This window comes from Lepisosteus platostomus, chromosome 11 (assembly GCF_059453375.1).
Source record: "Lepisosteus platostomus isolate fLepPlt1 chromosome 11, fLepPlt1.hap1, whole genome shotgun sequence".
NCBI lineage: Eukaryota > Metazoa > Chordata > Actinopteri > Semionotiformes > Lepisosteidae > Lepisosteus > Lepisosteus platostomus.
The window spans coordinates 38,451,113-38,470,862 of record NC_142621.1 but is presented as its reverse complement, the minus strand read 5'-3'; the positions used below and the strand labels follow the sequence as shown (position 1 = coordinate 38,470,862).

The following is a 19,750-nucleotide window of genomic DNA, read 5'->3' as shown; positions in this document are numbered from 1 at the left end:
CTGGATGAATCAGATGGAGTTGAGCTGTGTTTATTTTAAAATATTTTGTACTATGCCACGTCCTGTTCAAATGCCCTTTGTTGATGCCCCATAACAGGGGGTTCCTCTTATTTTGGCAATTAAGTAATCTTTTTGTAGCCTGCTAATCTAAGCTCTAAACCTGCTAAGCCTAGGCTCTTAAAATGCCATTCATAAGCTTGATTTCTGATTCAGCAAGATTTCTTCCTGAAAATATCCTAACAGAGGCCTAACTGACAGTTTATCTAAAAATATCTGGGAGATATGGTCAAGCTTGTATATGCAGTATATACTGTAAAGCAAGATCATTCTATTTCTTTGGGATTATAAAAAAAATACTTTTTGTTATCATATTTTATGTATTTTTCATTTATTAATCCAGAAAAAAAAGTATTTCTGTGTCATATCACATTATGGAAAAGGTCAGCTTTGCTCAATATAAATATATGAGCACCAATATGAATTGTCAAAACTTCACTTACACAATCTTTCCATTTCTACCAACTCCCATTCTCCACCCCCAGTGCGACATTAGAAAGAAAAGGTGCTATGCTCTGCTATTCTTTATAACATCTTTTCAAATTTCAGAGAATAGATGCTGAGTCTTTTAACAATGAGTCTTGCATCATAACCCGTAATTTAACAGTCTAGCATTGTTGTACAGTACACTCAGTGCAGATTAGAAATTTCCAGATGTACTTGTCATGGCTACATAAAGATACAAATGAATCAGAAAGAATTATATGAAATGAACTAAACTCTAGGGTTACTGGTCTTGAAATATTTTACCATACCATGGCTGCATTTAAGAAAATCAGTGCTTTGAATGTTCTAAAACTGATTTTATGATATATACTTTATGAAATTAATTTAGTTTGGCTAACAACATGTAAATATAAAATTAAATGGGGTTAGGTTATGTTATATTGACAGAGACTGTGAGTTCTTCCCATGTTTGCATGGGTTTACTCCAGAGTTCAAAGACATACCAGTAGGCTAACTGGCTTCTGGGAAAACTGTCCGTGGTGTGAATGTGAATGTGTGTGTGCCCTGCAATGGACTGGTGTATCTCACTGTCGTGCCCATTGCTTGCCAGGATAGGCTCCGGCTCCTCCATTCCACTGTATTGGATAAAGTGGTAAGAAAATGGATGGATGGATGTTAAGGTAAAATATACTGGGAAGCCTCATTTACAGTACTCCAAACAAGTTGGTTTCTGTTTTACAAAAATTGACTTTGTTGTTATGGAATGAGTTTGTGGAACAATGGCAATGTTAAATTCCTTTTTGAATTATGAAAGAAACTTTACTCCTTTTGTCTTGAATTGAGATGTCTATGAGGGGACTTGATGCAATTATTTAATCTCCTGGAATGTATTATACTGGCAGGTATACAAGACACAAGTAAAAAGACTTGGTTTAAGGACTGAAAATAAGGATTTTTTCCGTAGTGAATTGTGGGTGTCTGAAATAAGCTACTGTTGGTGATGCAGATCCTTGAGACCCTTCAAGAAAAGACGCACTAAATCTCAGAGAAATAAGAAATTAATAACTGGATTGTGAGGAGGGCGGCATAGCCTTTACTCATGTGCAATTCTCTTGTGTTCTTTCTTATGAAATATGTCTGTGATGTAAGAAAGCATGAACCTGAGGTGAAAATAGAGCCAAATGCTTTGATTCTGACTGCCACTAAGATCATGCTCCAAGAATCTATTATTAATTTAATTGTGCCACTATGGGTGTGAGTAATAAGTCAACAATGCATTTATAATTTTTTTTGTTTAAAATTAATTTTTTGCAAGCCATTATCTCCTTAAAATTATTTTGGAATATTTATAGTCTAGGTTCTTTAGTTATGGTATGTTAATTATTAGAAAAGTTATTTAAATAGGATATACATTTATTACAATTTTAAATATATATATACCTTTATAAAAATAAAAGTCATGTGTGACTATTAACAAGTAGTAGTTCAGGTGGGTAGCTGCATCAGCATGGGTAGGCTGCAAAGGAACAAGTAATAGGTTTATTCCATGCTGAAAAAAAGAAGAAAGAAAACACAACGTTTCGGCAGTGGAGCCTTCTTCAGGTGTCAGCACCTGAAGAAGGCTCCACAGCTGAAACGTTGTGTTTTCTTTCTTCTTTTTTTCAGCATGGAATAAACCTATTACTTGTATCTATTAACAATGTGTGTTTTCCACAGTTTCATTTCTTACAGCTCGAAAGAATTCAGGCACAATTTTCTCCAGAATTGTCAGCTCAGTTGACTCTTAAAATCCAACAGATAAGGGCAGCTGCTAAGCAAATACATAATCAAAATAATACAAACAGCATCATGGCCTGATGTTCAGTAGGTCATTTTCTCTTCCTTCACGCTATTAAAAAACCGTGATTTCCAGCAATGTTCAGACTTCAGTTCCCATAATTATATGTTATAGGATTAGTTCTGTAATTGCTTCAATCCCTGTGGCTTTTTTATTTTGGCTACATATTGTACAGTACAGTATATTGATACTAGACATTTGTAAAGGTACAAATCAAACAAACAAATCTGCAGTGGTTCTTAATCTTATTATAGATGATGTACTTAATAGTTTGTGTCAAAGAGTGGCTGTAATTCAGCTGTTTGAAATCATGGATGAGAGGGTTATTGCAGCATTCCACCTGAAAGCATTGTTTCTACTGTGGCTTTAAACCTTCCCACCTATTTGGTATGTCTGAAACATGTCTGCATAAGAACAAAAAGGTGGATGGAAAATGGAAAATGACTGTTCTGCCTCCATTGTGTGGTACGTGAGGACAGCAAAGGAAGTGGGATTGGAAACGATGCTCAAACTAATTACAGATGTTAAAAGCAAGTTGGAGTTTTTTCTTGTTTCTAGGCAATTTGTGGCTTATTCCTGCAAACAGTATGTGCTGGTCTCCTTCAGTAACACATTACAGCAATTAAAGGATTGAGAGTAATTATAACCTGAAGTCTTAACTACAATACCGTCTGTACTCAAGATAACTCATCAAATATGGGCCTTCTGAGCACAAATGAAAAGGAAGGAGGTGATGTCTGGTTTGGATTGTGTTATGGCAGATTCCTTTTTTAATCTGCCAGATAAAAGAGTTAGAGATAAGGAATTCTTCAGTCCAGTCTTTGCTCATTTTTGGGGTAGCTGTCTGCTCAGTGGCTTATGCTGTGTGTGGGTGTGTGATTAAAACCAACGAAGTATGCATTTGTTTGCTTGACACACGAGAATGTCAAAACATTTCTGACATATACTGTAGACAATTGGATGTTTCTGAACACAGTTTTTGCCTTTGTAAACTGGTATTTTTTAATCAGGTGCTTTTTTAACTTGAGCTAAGAATCAAGTATAAATGCGACTGAATTTTCATACAATGCATGGGACATGGCCTTTCTAAATATTTCACAAAAAGTTAAGATTTTCTTTTTTTCAGGACAATGGAAGTTATTTTCATAGTGCATTCTACAAACAAACACAAAACAAGTATAAACAGTTAAAGGCAAGCCTTTTATCTCAGGGGTTCCTGTTTAATTCTACTTAAGTGCACAGAGACTTTAAATGCTCCTTCATATGGATTAATCATTCTTTTCATGGCCTAATCATTAACAGTATTTCAGGATAATAATCTTTAATTCTTCTCAGATTAGAAATAAATTCACTGTCAGCTATCTTCTCTGTCTATGTAAAGAAGCATGGTACAGTATGTACAGTATAATGATACTCCTGTCATTTTCAAGTTTCTAAGGATGTGAACATGACAATATGATAAGGGTTTTGGAATGAAGTGGTGATGTTGTGGAGGTCCAGTGTGCTTGTGTGTAGCAGTCACATTCCAGGGTGTGGTCCCACCTTCAGTCCTGTCCTTCAGGGATGGGCTCTGGGTTGCTGTGACCCTTACCAGTATTAAGTGATTTTCTGTTAGTGAAAAGATGAATGTTCTAGTTATATTAACAGCAGAGAGCTGGTGAATCCTATGTTGAATTTGTCAATCTAACAGCCTCTTATTATTAAACGTTTAAGTAAAAATCTGAATGTTGAACTTCTGTACTGTTTTCTTTCTATTGATATTTGTGGTAACCTAAGCTTCTCTTGAGATAGCAGTATTCATCATTGGAGAACATTATCAGTTTTATTCATAGCATCTTCATTAACATAAATCAAATGTTAATTTCCAAAGAATAGATGTGCAAAGTGTGCACATGCATACAAAAAGTAAGGACACACGTTGTGACAAAGAAACATCAGCCTGATTGTTTTTGAGGAAGACATGATTATAAAATCAAGTGAACAAGTTCAGAAAAATACAAACTGAGTTCTATTGTCATATTTCCACATTGTTAGAGTAAGTACAAAAGTCTGTTACTATCTGACATGAGTCTTGAACTCTCTCACATTTCAAGTAAGAGAGTAAGCGATCCCTTTAATGTCATACAGTACACTAAACAAAAGGACCAGCCATTGCTCAGCTTTCACAGATATTTCCTGAAAAATAGAAAAAAAAGAAAAATATTTTGACATTCAATCTTGTAAATGTGGTTTTCTATTTACTGTTCAAACACGATTTACTATCCAGAAAAGGTCAGTAAATGTTTATGAGGTTTCTTACAGTATATCCTCTATTTTCAATCATATGTGTGATTAAGTAAGACGTACTGTACTATGTGACTATGTGATAGCTGTGATATGCAGTTTTGTAAGGGCAGTCATGGGGCTCCCAGGCCCTACAAACCAGTAAAAGCACTCACTTAGAGTGCCAGTAAGCCTCGTAGACTAGATGTCACTGGTTTGAGATGGGTCTATGTCATCAGCCAGCTATAACTAGGGTTTCCATACAGCTGTCCAAGTGCTGCCGGGTAGGGTGGCCTTACGATGTCTGGAATTTACTTGGCTTGCCTTGTAACAGCAACTCCTGGAACCTGCCAGGAACCTGTAGAAGCCTTTAGACTTGCAGAAGGTTATGTCTGTGTGAGAAACACCACTTCTCCAAACGGTAGTAACTCTCCTGTAATGCACTGAGGAGCTTGTAGTGTACAGTATGTCAGAGGAGTGCATGCACAGGTCAACATTCACCCCTTGTGGTTTGGGGGTACATTTACAAATGGAGGATTCACAAGGTGTGGGCATGAAATGAACATTATTGGCAATTCAGAATATAAGCAATTGCATATTCAGTTCAGTTGCCTACGGAGTAAACTACCCTTTAATAAGCCTGCCTGCCACCAAACACTGTATGCTCTCAATCTTATTGAAAGATCTACTTCTTTAGTTTTATGGTATATGCGCTGTAAGCTGAGACACTTGCATTAATGCAGTCATTGTTTCTTTCAAATTATAACACAATACTTCAGTTTAACACAATCTATGATAATACAACATCATAAATTGAATGGAAAACTTTGAGTAACCTATGAAAAAAAAATAAGATATCATTGTTATCATCAATTAGAGGACAGGGAAATACAATGATTTGGCTGAAAAAAATATGTAATTACCTGCAGTGGATATTTGTTCAACTTACATAAATAGTTCTGTAGACTAGCATTCTGACAATAGACGTGGATAAGAGAAGTTGCTCTGAAAATACAGTACCACACAGCTCATCAAAAAAAAATTCCCAGAACAATTCATTAAAGATCTAGGTTTTAATTATTAAACACACAAATACTGTAGTATTATGTACTTCACAAGGTATCTATTTCTTATTCTGTTTTTTATAATTATAAATGTGTTATGGTGCTGTTGGGGTGTAAATAATGACTGGTTTGTTTCCAGTGTTGAATTTTGAGATTCCTTGTGCTTTCCAGGGGATGTGGTGCATTACACAGTCTGACGTGGACAGGCGGCTATGTGGAGAGTGTTTAGTCGCAGGGAGAAAGGCAGACCTTGATCTTTCTCTGGTTCTCAATAATGCAGTGCAAGTCAGCTGCTGAAGCACTGAATTGACCTGACAGATGGGGGCTGGGAGGAGCAGGCAGCCGGGACACTGCCCTGTCTCCTCCAGCAGCAGCTGCACTTTTTCACTGATTCTGTGTGTGCAGCCGAGCCTTCGACTAAATGAGAACCGAATGTTCAGAAAAGTTAAAACTGGGCACTTCACATATCCTGACTGTACTCCGTCCCCACAATGATCCAGACTGAATCAAAAACCTTTGTGGAAGAAGAAAAACAACGAAGAAGCTAAGGCAGCATTCTGATCAAAGAGCATGTGGAAAGACCCCAAACTGCATGAGTACACTTGTCTCTTTTGGTGAATTATGAGAATGTTATTAAGTAATAACCTTAAACCACAGAGAGCATGTGAAGTTCCATACTTAAGGAAAGTGATCCCAGCTGGTAAATGCAATAAATTACATTGCGTATGAAATATCTGAAGCTGTCCTCTTAAAGAAAAATAGAAAACATTATGGGCTAGTGCCAAACGATATTTGATAAGTATAGAAATAATCATAGACATACAGTATTGGTCTTCCTCCTTCTGCTTAAACACAGATTTATAAATTAGGTTAAAAATCATAGAAACATAATTAGTGGCACAATGGTGTGGTTGTTCATGCTGCTACGTCACAGCTCTTGGGTTCAACTTCTATGAGGAATTTTCATGTTTTTTCATATGGGAGGCCTAGTTTTGCTCCAGTTTCTTTCGACTGGCAGGCTTTGTTAATTGGTGTCTCTAAATTACCCCTGTGTGCTTATTAATTAATTAATTTAATTGCTTACACTTATATTTCTGGACACTCCACTCAAAGTGCTTTACAGGTAATGGGGACTCCCCTGCTACACCACAAATGTGCAGCATCCACCTGGATGATGTAACAGCAGCCAGTAAACTCACCACACATCAGGAGAGCAGAGTAATGAAGCCAATTCATAGATGGGGATAATTAGGTAAGGGCCAATGGATAATTTGGCCAGGATGCGGGGGTTACATTCCTACTCTTTTAGAGAAGCGCCCTGGGATTTTTAATGGCCTCTGAGAGTCAGGACCTCGGTTTTACATCTCATCTGAAGGACGGTGCCTGTTTACAGTATAGTGTCCCGGTCACTATACTGGGGCATTAGGACCCACATGGACCAGAGGGTGAGCGCCCCCTGCTGGCCCCACTAACACCTCTTCCAGCAGCAACCTAAGCTTTTCCCAGGAGGTCTCCCATCCAGGTACTGACCAGGCTCACACCTGCTTAGCTTCAGTGGGTTGCCAGTTGTGAGTTGCAGAGTGATATGGCTGCTGGCATATGTGGCTTATGTGTGTATCCTACGATGGACTGGTGCACCCTACAGGGTGTAGTCCTACCTTGCACCCTAGGCTTCCAGCATAGGCTCCTAGTTAAAATTTACCTCTGTGTTTTTGGTGCATAAAATTACTGCTTTCATCTCATTTGTCAGTCTTGTGCTAACTTAATATAAAAATGTCAAACAAACATTTTCAGTTGGTGACCAATATTTACCAGATTAATAAAGTTCAAGACATTCTTTATTTAAAGAGACAGTGAAGAGGAAGATATGGTAACATGTGCAAAGCTGAAATTTACTGTACATTGAAATATCAGGACACTATCAGGAGTCAGAGCAGTTTGTGATGTACCGCTGTTCTTAAGAAATCAACATAGTTTTTAAGAAATTAACATAGAATGCTTTAATAAGAGCATTTAGTAGTGTGCTTAATAAATTAAGCTTCTTATCCTCAAGCAGCAAAGGGTACTCTTGCAATGGTTGCTTAAAAATACTGATGTTCAAAGTATCCTCTAAGATAAAGCTCAGTGGAACTTGTAATTAAATTGTAATTTAAACCTGATCACTACTGTATTGAAGTCAGCAATGGAACTCTTTCGAAACCCTGTAGTACAAAAGATTGAGCAAATGGAAACCTTAATAGTTTGATTATTCGTTTAAATTAGTTTAAATGACATCTTGAAAGTGTTTGTACACAAAGCTAACCGTTTTGGCATTTGTAACCTCTCAACACTAATTTTATTTTAGGATTTATATTTTATACTTTATATGCCCAGCTGCTCAGTAGATTTGCAGAAAAAGCTCAAATAAAACATGCCATTTCAAAAATTATTTTTCTTCTCCTCACCCAAGGTGGTAATTTCACAAACTGAGATTACCAATACTCTTAGATTTACATGCCTAGACAACCCTTAATAGTCCAGGATTAGTGATAATTAGTGTCTGTGAGATCACTGAAAGGCATACAAAGGCAAAATATTTGTCACTCTTACAACAGTATGTCTTCTTTTTTACAGAAGCCGGTGTCTGTAAATCCCATGTCTGGAGATGAGCTCAGCAGCGGCCCACTTCCTCAGGGGTGGAAGTGCTACATGTCGCCACAAGGCCGCAGGTACTATGTCAACACATTAACCAATGGTAAGTGGGTGTTACTGCAAGAGCTTCACCAACCCAACCTGTCAGTTTTGTGTTGGTGACAGAGGGAAAATGTTTACAATACTGTAAAGGCACCACTGATAAGGGCCTTGTTGATGTGTTCTGGGCCTTATCACTGCTTCTGACCTACTATATGGTGTTTTTTTCACTCTTCATATACTTATAAAGATGAAAATCACTTTCCATTGACAACAGAAGGAAGATAGCATGGCCTTTTATTATAATAATGAGCAAACACATTAACCAGGGCATTTTACCAGTGTTTAGGTCTATCTAAATAAAAGGTGGTGGAGTGTTCTATTTTTAGAGGGAAACTGCCCTAACACTGTCACTGCACAGAATATACAGAAAATTGTTCACGCTAAGAAGTAATTCTAGCAATAGGGAAGTAACCGATGTACTAAATGAATAAACTTACAGTACCATAGGTCTTTGTTAAGGTAGAAGTCAACAAAAGGCCTAAGCAGCAGAAGGACAAAGTTCTCTATTAAATAGTATTGGTGTGGAAGAAGAAATTTCGGGTAGTAGAAGCACTCAGAATTAATACATCTTCAGGGCCCGATAGTGCAGTATCTTAACAATTGCACTCAAGGAAACAAGATGATCCAGAAATCATTGACTTAATCACTCTTCCAACAGTTGTAAAAGACAGGTATATACCATTAGACTGGAGAATTGCTCATATAGTGCTCTGCCATTGAAAGGGAGACAAAACTGAACCAAGTAATTACAGACTGAAATACTGTATCTGACTATATCCATATAGAAATATATAGATACTGTATATTGTATGACTATATAATGTAATAAGTAATAAGTAATCTTATGGAGATAATAAGTAGAATGAAACTAGTATCTACATGGGAATCAGATACTAGGGATTAATCAGTATGAATTTAGAAAAAGAAAGAAGTTCTTGGATACATGCAGACCATGTGATATAGGCTGAAGAAGCAGAACCCTTTAAGTCTTGAACAGAGGTTTCTGAAGACACCTGATACAAGTAATCAAAATGCTCAAAGGCATTACCAAAGTCAACCCAGTGGACTTCTTTAGAATAAACAGTGAAATATAAACCAGAACACAAAAGTACAAGTGTATTTAAATATGAAGAGGAACTTGAAACATTGTAGGCATATGGAACAAGCTACCCAGCTGATATCCTGGTTTCTTTCAAATAACAGCAGGATGAGATCCTTGGATCAGTTAGTTACTAACTAACAGATGAGCTAGATGGCTTTGTTACACAGCTGTTAATGCAGGACACAATATTCTACTATCAGTAACAGACCCAGCTCTATGATATCACTGTCATGTGGTTGAAATAAAAAAAATATATATATCTCACATCCTGGAAACTGAAACAGATATACTGTACATAGTAATAATACATTTCCTGTACACCATATGTTTGATATATATAAATTATAAATAAGTGTATGGTATATAAATATTCACTATGTTCACAATGTATCATATGGTTTACAAAATATGGACTGCAGTGGATTTAAGAAGCTGGATTTGACTGAAGAAAGTGGATTTGACTGAAAGTATAATACTTTAATAGCCATTAAGGGGATCAAACTCCTGATCACATTAAAATACTTTTACAGGCTCAAACTATTTAGTAGCAGAAAGCATCATCAACATCCAAGATATTAAAAGCTATGAGCCAGGAATTCTGAGAGCTGGGTTTTGCATCTATTTCAACACATGACATTCCTTCTACAGTAATGGAAGGATTCACCTTAGAATAAAACCTTTCATACACAAAAAATAAATAAACACAGGAGTTGTCATACAGAGATTTTATAGGGATTTTCTGCATATTCCAGAGTATGACAGATGATTGTAATTTAATGTTATCTGTTCTATACGATTGTATGTTCTATCCAATGCAATGCATGTACAGTATGGAATATTATTGCTAAAGTAAAAAAGCACAACCATTATATGAATGATGTCATTTCATTTACATCATTTAGCATAAGCATTTTTTACTTTGAAAGCATCTGGAAATGATGATAAATGATACTTAAATAGGCACTTTTTCTTTTTAAAGCTATAAACGTTCCTTATAAGGTACTGTATTTAACAATTGTGATTGGTTGCTGAAATATTATTTACTTTTGTCATAAAGGCATTTGGTTATAACCCTCCTGATGCATTAAGTATGTTTTTCACAAAGGCATTTACTGTATCTTTTCACAACATAAGAAAAAAAACAAGTACGTTTTTCCAAATGTGAATAGTACAATGCTTTTAAAATTTATCATTTTGATTAAACACAATTTTCAGTTGATTTAATATAGAGTCTACGAGTGCCATGTGCCCTGTATAAAGATGCTTCATGTTATTTTAGCTGAATTAATTAAAAACAGATAAGGGTTTAATTTTTTTAATCTGCTTTCATTTCAAAGAGATAAGACAGCTATATACTTTTTTGTCATGTGAAGATAGGAAACATACTGATGCAGCATTTTTACAAGTTTTTACAAAAAACAGTATTTTTTATATTTTTCCCCTTCTTTCAGCCTTTTCCTAAACAATTTTTTTAATGATTAGGAATATATTTCTGGGTTCAAATTTGAACTATTCAAAGGGCTATTGTCTGTCTTGAAACAGTGAAGTGCAGATATATCACCCTGGTACTGTTGGCTCTCCACAGATTTGAAGCTCAGTACCACTATCTCCTCTTGTTCAGGCATGTGTTCAACCGTCTGTATTAGACAAATATGATTTTGTATACTTTCCATTCAATAAGCTGTCTGCTGTAATACACACTTGCAATCTGAACATGACAGATTGTGACTCTTGGATACTAGAGGCTTGTAATCTTTGTGGATTATGGAATCCAGGATAGACCAGAGATTTCTGTCCTCATAAAACAACTTTGACTTTCTCAGTATCTGATTTATTTTGGAAAAGACCATGCTAAAGGATGAATAGCATATTTTCAGCAGTTCTTCAAGTTCCAAGAGACCAGTGTAATGATATAAGACTGTATTGCTTGTAAACTGGATGACTGCAGAGGTTGAAGGGCATCAAAGGAGAGCAGACCTTTTTCATTATGCTAAGGGATTGCTTTAAAATTGCTATTTACACATAATATATAGGGCATCAAAAATGATTGAAAGTTAGGACATGAAAATGTCTACCAAGTTTTGAGTTACAATACAATAATAATGAAATATTCGAGTGATGGAGACAGATAAAGAAGAGTAGCATCTTATCATTCTACTGTAATTTAAACAGTACATGGTATCTTGGAGAATAAGTTGCACTTTGAACCTTAATTTCTCTATTCCACTATAACACAGTTTACTTTATGTAGAAAATATAAAATGAAAGAATCATCTTCTATGCTGATTATATATTTTAATTTCATTATAAATATATTTCATGAGTAGTTAATTTGTTTGTCTAGAACATTACAACTATAAACACTCAGATTAAAAAAATATAATGATACTGTAGCTTAAAAGCTAGCTCCGCAGCAAACTTTTCTAACCTTTCTGTAACCCACTGTACTTCTGGGGTCTTCTGCATAATGTGATCCATCAACCTTCCACTAAACCAATTAGTTTTTTGTCTGAGTAGGTGCTACAGCACAATCCCAATAAATCTGTATTACTAGTGTCAAAAGTAGTCCTTGCTTAATAAATGTGCAGGGAGAAAAAATATATTTTTAATAATGAGTTACACCTGTCAATGAGTCAGCTGGATTTGTCTGGTGATGGAATAGGTGCTACTGTAAAACACTTTATGTTGGCTGCTCATGTACAAAGTATTTAAATATCTTAAATAGAGCTGCTGTTAACATGTTTTTGAAGATTCTGGTCAATGTAAATTAAAGTGGGTAGCTGCGTCAGCATGCGTAGGCCGCAAAGGAACAAGTAATCAGTTTATTCCATGCTGAAAAAAAGAAAGAGAACACCCAAACTCTCACCCTTTCACCCAACCCAACTTTCTTCTCACCCAAACTAAGGTCTATTAATAGCAGTCAACACCGTTGTAATCACAGAAAGCATTAATGAGGCTTTGAGTACATTGTTGATACTCATAAAATATTGTAAAGTAACTTTAGATTGTGGTCGAGATGTCTTAAGACTTTTTGCACAGCAGTGTATATGGTTCCACTGTATTAGATGATGTAATAAAGGAATTTCCAAATGCAGACAGACACTCCACCTACATTCTAACTATATCATTGCTTTGTACTTTCTGCCATTCTTCTTTATTGGATTAAATTAAACTGTTTGCTCATAGTATGTAAAAGTAGTTATTATGAAGAGAAAAAAATACATCTTAACTCAATTTCATGAATTTCTGTCAGTCAATTTTTATTGTTTTTATCATTTAATTTATAATTTCTTATTCTCTAAAAATAAATTGTCTGGATCCTGGCTGTGTCCAATTACAGTATATTAAAGTAAGTCTGTAATGTAATGGCTCTTTTATTTATGATGAAAAACCCTGGTCTTAAATCCTCTTTTTTGCTACCCTGGTGGAAAACAAGATGCACGTGGAGTATCAATTTCTTTCTTGCATGATGTTCCTGTAGGGACACAATCAAGAACATAATAATTTAAATCTGATGCGCATATTTTATTAAGCCTGCTTCAGATTAACCTTAGTTTGCAACCTTTGATTTTTCAGACTAGTCCTCAGAGGAATTTTAACAGACCAATTGCATGTTACAAATTGATTCTCATGTATTCTTATTTATTCCAAAGTGTACTGTCACAGACTTGGTCATAGTATGACTATAGGAGAGTCACAGTGAAACAACTTTACTAAATATCATTGTTCCAGACCAAGCATACCATGAATTCAATCTGTTCTGGTAATAAAATACAGTCTACAGTACAGTGCAGAGTTTCTCATGTGCAAAGTGGAAATAAAGGCAATAGTTTTGATTGTATTTTATTTTTGGTATTATCTGGGCCTCTTGTTTGTTAGAACTGGTCTGTTGAGATTTCAAAACAAGAGCTTTTACATTAATGCTCTTTTTTGAATTTTTTGCTGATTTCAAAATTAGAAATCAAAAACTTTCTAAGTCAAAATACTCTTACTGACTTTATGCCATAGAGATGGTTCAGTTTAATAGAGATCTGTAAAAAGAAAACTTACTAATTCCAGCATCATTTTCATCCAGGAGCTGTCAATAATAACCAATATTTTAAAATATATTGCATTGTAATCCTGATATTAATGTACATGGTTGCCTGACAACCAATCTAAATGTTCCTATCTAGCACAAGGCTTGTATAAGTATAAGCAGTAATATGATTTGGGTGTGATTTTGAACTGTGGGGTGAACATGGTGAAATCACACACAAGAAACATATATAAAACAAAGTTTTAGTTAAAGAAGGCTAATCCTTTTGAATGATCTCAGACTTTGTTTCACATAGTGCTATTCACAAGACCCTGAAACTTTCACTGTTGACAAAAAATAGTCAAGAAATGAAACTCAAAGCCCAGAAGCGATGTTTATTGCAAAAGTAAGTGAAGTAGCATTTCATTATGAGCCTGTAATATATACCTTAGCACATATTGGTCACAATGGATACAGAACTATTTGGAAACATTTGCTGAGAGGTGACAATACACCAAAAAATAACTGTAATAGGTAACGGTATTGAAACGATGAGATGATCAAACCTGCAAAAAAGTGCATTTCCAGATTTGAGCTGCTTTACAATAATCGGCAGGGTTTTTTTGGAATGCAGACTGCAGAGTCATGTAGAGGTCAGTGCATGATACTGTAGCTCCAGTGATGCATGGGAGTGTCAGAATTTTAAAATAAACGTACCCTGACGGCCAGATATAAGCAGATTCTGATCGACCATTGCCTCCAAAACATGTATAGTATGGGAGGGATTCATCTTTCAACATGACAGGGACCTCTAGCATAAAACCACTGTAATGAGAACCTATTCAGAATGTAAAGAGACTGATGGAAAAATCACAAAGATGTCTTGGCCTTCACAAACTCCTGAAGTGAACTTCATCAAGACCTATTCTATTAGGTCAGTCTGTTGTTGGTCAGTCAATTACTATCAACGGGAGCTCTTACGTTCAAACCTTAATTTACATACTGTAAATCATTCAGACTTGGAAACTAATTTGCTATATAAATAATTTCCTGTTTATAAAAACTGCATTTTACCTTTCCATTTTAATTTGAAACAAATTTATTTATGTACAGTATATTGTGTAACATACAGTATATGATCAGAGACACTATAAACATGGTTATGTTTTGCACTCTTTAACTAATCTGACTCAGATGAATAACATTTTAAGCAGCTTTATTATTTGTTTCTCCTTAATAAAATAAAATAAAAGTTTTATGCTGAATAGAAGTGTTAGTATGGAGTACAGAATTGACCAATCTCATGTGGTGTCCACATTTAAGAAAAAAAGCTTTTAGAAAAGGTGGATTTTGGGGTTTGTACTTGCACCAGTATTTTAGATGAGTAATTTCTTCCAAATAGAGAAACCACTAATAGGCAGGTCAGATTGTTGTCAATGGTATCTAAATACAAACACTACAGTGTTTTAAAACTTCTGCCACGTTTCCAAAAACAAAGTCTGGCTTTTTTTACAAGTATTTCTATCCCTCAGCTAAAAAGATCTTCAAATGCTGTTGTTTTTATTTAGCACATATTTTATGTGTGTAAAAGGTCAGTTTGATAAGACTTTCTATTTATTCCGTTGCACTGTTTAATTGCCATGGTTACCAAATGTGCGTGGGTGTATACTGCCCATGTCTGGCAATATGTGAGTTTCTTTTCAGGGTTCCTGTTTATATTACACACATATGCCACTGCTATGTCTCAAACTTCCTGCTCGGGTATGACTGTGTACAGCAGTACCAGTTAAACACCTGGAGGTGCTGACAGAACAGATGCAGCAATCCCAAATGCCCAGGAAGATGAAATTTTCCTGTATCTGATACAGATGCAGATTTGAAAGTAGGAGAAATTGCTATAGCATGGACTAGTTTATTTTTCTCTTCTGTGCAAATCACTTTGTGCAGCCAGCAACCCCTTGTGGTCACCACTTTACTGCTGTGTAGTTAAAAATAAGAACAACTAAGAAATACTATTATAATACTGACACATTTTTGTAGGACTGCAAGGGGACTGAAAATGTCAAAAAAGACCTTGGCATCTGTGACTCAATATATATGTTTTTTTTGTTTTTATTGTATTGAAAAAGAGTTAAAATCCTTAGTGGATACTGTGAAATCACGTATGCTCACTTGCTTACAAAACTACAGAAATTAAGGGATTCCACATACTGTATTGTAGATTGGTTAGGCCTTTCATTTCCACTTTTGGGTTCAGAAAATGTGTGTGTAGCATGATAAAAAAGTAAAGTGACTCTTTGACAAGCCTTTTCAGAATGAATGTCAGAAATTGATTTAGGAATTATTAATTCTGAGTGCTGTTCAAGAATCCTTATGTAAAATGTATACTGTATACATCTTACCTTAAACACATGTAAAGGAAAACAAATCCGAACAATATGCAGATTTGAAAACAAGCAGCAATTGTGCTGACTTTGTTGCAGTGGTGACATGCCTTTGGAGAATAATGCAGGTCCTTATAAGCCTACTGTCTTGCTGTGTGACCAAGAAAACACTGTTGTGGCCTACAGATTCTTGATATGATGCCAAATCCTCTGGAGGAGTTTATAGCTTGTTTGAACACTGTGATCAGGCTGATGGGAATCTGTGAGTGAATGGCAACCATTTCTGATGAGGTTAATTGCTATTTGGAAATTAGTTTGTGTTTATCAACCCACAAAGGTCATGCCTCTGGAGAGTACTTGAGGTAGCATTACTTTGTGAGGAATTCATTATTACACATTGCTTTCACTCCAAGAACCTTTCAGCAAATATGAGGGAAAACTGAGGGATTCAGTGTTATGACATTGTATATATTGAAACATACATACATTATAGTACAGTATATATTTTTTTGCTGTGATTTAAATAAAATATTTGTCTTAATAGCTGTCCAGGACATGTTACAGATTAGGTGACACCTGAATCAGTTTTTATTTGGGAAAATAAATGAATGTGCCCCGCATTTATGGTAAGGGTTTACATAGCAACATAAAGCACAGTAGATTTGATTTTTTCTGTTTCACCAATCATTTTTTAACCCTACTTATAATATAGACTATGATCACATTTTGATTGCAAAAGCAAGCACATTTCTTAATTGCTGATAAAAATTATGAAATATCTAATACTCTTAAACAGAACCACAATATTTATTCCTAAAATTTAATTTAATTGTCTGTTTGTAGCTTCACAATATCTTTCTGCCTAGGAAAGTAGATTATGTTATTTAGGTAGATCTAATGCTAGCTAGAAAATCATAATTGTAAATAAATACAGTAAATATTGCTATGGTGTTTTGGTATTACAAAAACAGAAGTGAAGAACAAAACAGGGTGAAATTCAAAATCTATGTTCATATTAAAACATGCTCATTGTGATCTAGGATTGATCATTATAGTGATCATTATTTATTGCTGATTATTGTTGCTGTCATCATCTCCTTGAAAAGAAAAACTAGAAAATGTTAATACTTTCACTTTCAATATGTTTCTAATTAGGGCAAAAAAGACAAAACTGAAGCAATGATGTACTGTAGTTACCAGAATGTCTCATAAACGTAGGGTAACAACAACAACGGTAGCAGACCAAGTGGATGGAGACTAAAATCGCTACCAACCTTCCCCAGCAACGTTTAAACTTGCTCTTGTATTCTGTTCTGACCATAATTTGCGTGAAGCTTCTCTACTGGAAATGGGTTGTCTTATGTAGCAAGGCACTGAAATTTTAACTTTGAAAACTTTTACAAGCACATTATTGCCTGACTCACTGGCTTGTTTAAACTCTTAACAATGAGCAGATTGCATACTGTGTTGTCTTCATGCTGGTGTAGACAAACTCGTTAGACATAGGACTTTAACACCCTTTCTGCCTTGTGGTTTAACTTCTAAATGTGTTTATACAGTACCTCAGATAGTACAGAGATTATGCATTACTTAAGCTTTAATTTGGTAACTGTCTATCAGCATCTATTTGGAAATGGTACTGTACATCGACTACATTCTACCAAATGGTCGAAATGAGCCGAATTGCTCCCTCTTGTTTGCAAACTTTCTTATGTTCACTGAGACATAAAAACATTTTGTGCAATGTTATATCAGAAGGTATACAATTTTATCTGAATAGCACTGCATGTTTGTGTCACATCTCAGTTAGAACAACAGGCTGTAAGCAACATTTAAGCTCCTTTAATAGATAGTTGGCTAATTGGTACAAATGAGAACAGAAGGTGGTAAGCCATGGGCGAAACTGAATAAAGACAAATGCTTCATATGGTTGTTAATAAAACATGAGGTTTGTTAATCTTGAAAAGGACTTTATCCATTAATGCAGATGATATAAAGAGAACTAAATTGAAACATAGTTTTCTTTTTATGCGATGGCTACCATTTAACATGACTAAAAGCAGTTGTGTTGGACATATTAAAAAAGCACTGTCTACACACAGTTCCATAAAAGCTGCCATATTTTGCTCTATTAATGAGTTTTAAGGGGAAATTATACTTACTTCTCGTGTTGCTTAGTAACAGTCATTAATGCTTATTTGAGCTATTTAACTTGTTTCTATGCAGTCATTTGGGTATTCTGTACATCTCAATTGCGCTTACTACGATTCCAGGGAAACGTTTTTCCCAAAAGTAAATTAAAACAAAATGTATCCTAGAAAAATATAATTAAAGCAGCTTCCATTTTCTGGTTCTAGAGATCAGGGAAGCTGGTCATTATTGGGCGGGTGGCAATATCACTCAAGTTTTATAATGTTTTATAATGTTTAACCGTTAGATCAAGAACTTCTTTAAAAGCTTTTAAGTTTCAAGTGACCTTTGATGGATTTTGTATTAACCAGCGTAAGATTTTAGAGTCACCGTACAGTAGAACCCCAATATCATGCGGAACATACAGTACATATACGATATATGAGGAACAACTTTAACACTTACATGAACTGGCTTGTGTTAGAAGGGAAACTAATATTTACCTAATGCTGGAACTTTCATTTTTTATATGAATACACAAAGCTCTAAAGACACTATTTAAGTTGTATATTTCTCTTATGTTTTATTGATTCTATAAATTCACATTACTGTTTAAAAAAAATGCTATAGAATCTACAAATTAATGATTTTTTTCTTCTTTTTTCTTCCAATTGCCTGCCATTCCTTAGGTATTTCCATGCTTGCAGAAATATAATAGCTTTTGCTTCACCACTTTTAAATCTTTTTGTAATTGTCAGCTTTTCTTTGACTGCATAATATTTTCTTTTGGTGGTCATTACTGCAGTCCTTCTAACTTGATAATGAATGGTCAGATCTGAGTACACTGTAATAAAAATGCTGAAGGTATTCCTGTCCTCGCAACTTCCATTTTGTGCTGTACAGTGTCCACAGTAGTTAATAAACGTCACTTGTGCATTTCTGTTGTCTAGAAAGCTAAAACTGCTTCCACTGAACCACTGTTCAATAGAAATGTTAAAAAAACACTTAAAACTAGAGAACCCAGCAAACACATTTAGGCATTCATAACAATGGACTGTGAGACATTTTTAGGTTGTACTGTACATTGAGGACTTACTTTGGACATTATATAATTTGTTTAAAGTTTTCATTTTAGTTAAATTTAAAAAACAAGCAAAACAAGAAAATCTTTACATTTGTATCAAGCATAAAATATTTTTTTTTTACAATATGTTACCTTAGGGAATGTGGCTGCACTACAGATTGACCCTCTTTTACAGGCCTTGTCAGAGGAGGAGGCCAGGGGGTAGTGTTTAATCCCACAGAGGCCACTTTTAATCTTCCCCATCAGTACTTAAGTTTTCCCATGATCTGAAATGTCATCCCCTTGCTGCAATTAACTGCTAAAACCATTGCAATCAAATTTTTCAATCCACACAAAATACATTTCAAATGTGATGCTCTCCTGAGTTTTTTTCTTAAACTGATTTCCTGTATTTGTTTTCAGAGAACACACTTTAATCCCTAAAAAATGTATATTCTTAACTGTCCTTGAAATGTTTATCAAAATAGAAAAGTTAATTGTTTTTGCTTTAGAACATAAAGCACAGACTGTCATACAAACAGTGCAACACAAATATTTTTTTAAGTGAACACCAGTACAGTTATCTGAGGAAAGTGCAACCAGTGCGGTTCATTTAATGACAAATTTTAGAAAATGTACTGTTGGTTTTACTT

The 19,750-nt window shown here is 35.1% G+C and overlaps 1 protein-coding gene across 3 annotated transcripts in view; it reads left to right on the top strand.

Annotated features, from left to right (window-relative positions):
* Positions 1-19,750, top strand: part of gas7b (growth arrest-specific 7b) — a 121,907-nt gene that overhangs the window by 44,924 nt on the left and 57,233 nt on the right. For all 3 annotated transcript variants that reach the window (XM_088599576.1, XM_088599578.1, XM_088599577.1), the window contains exon 2: positions 8,281-8,401. In XM_088599576.1, coding sequence (XP_088455702.1) covers positions 8,281-8,401 — 121 coding nt within the window. The remainder of the gene's footprint in view (positions 1-8,280; positions 8,402-19,750) is intronic.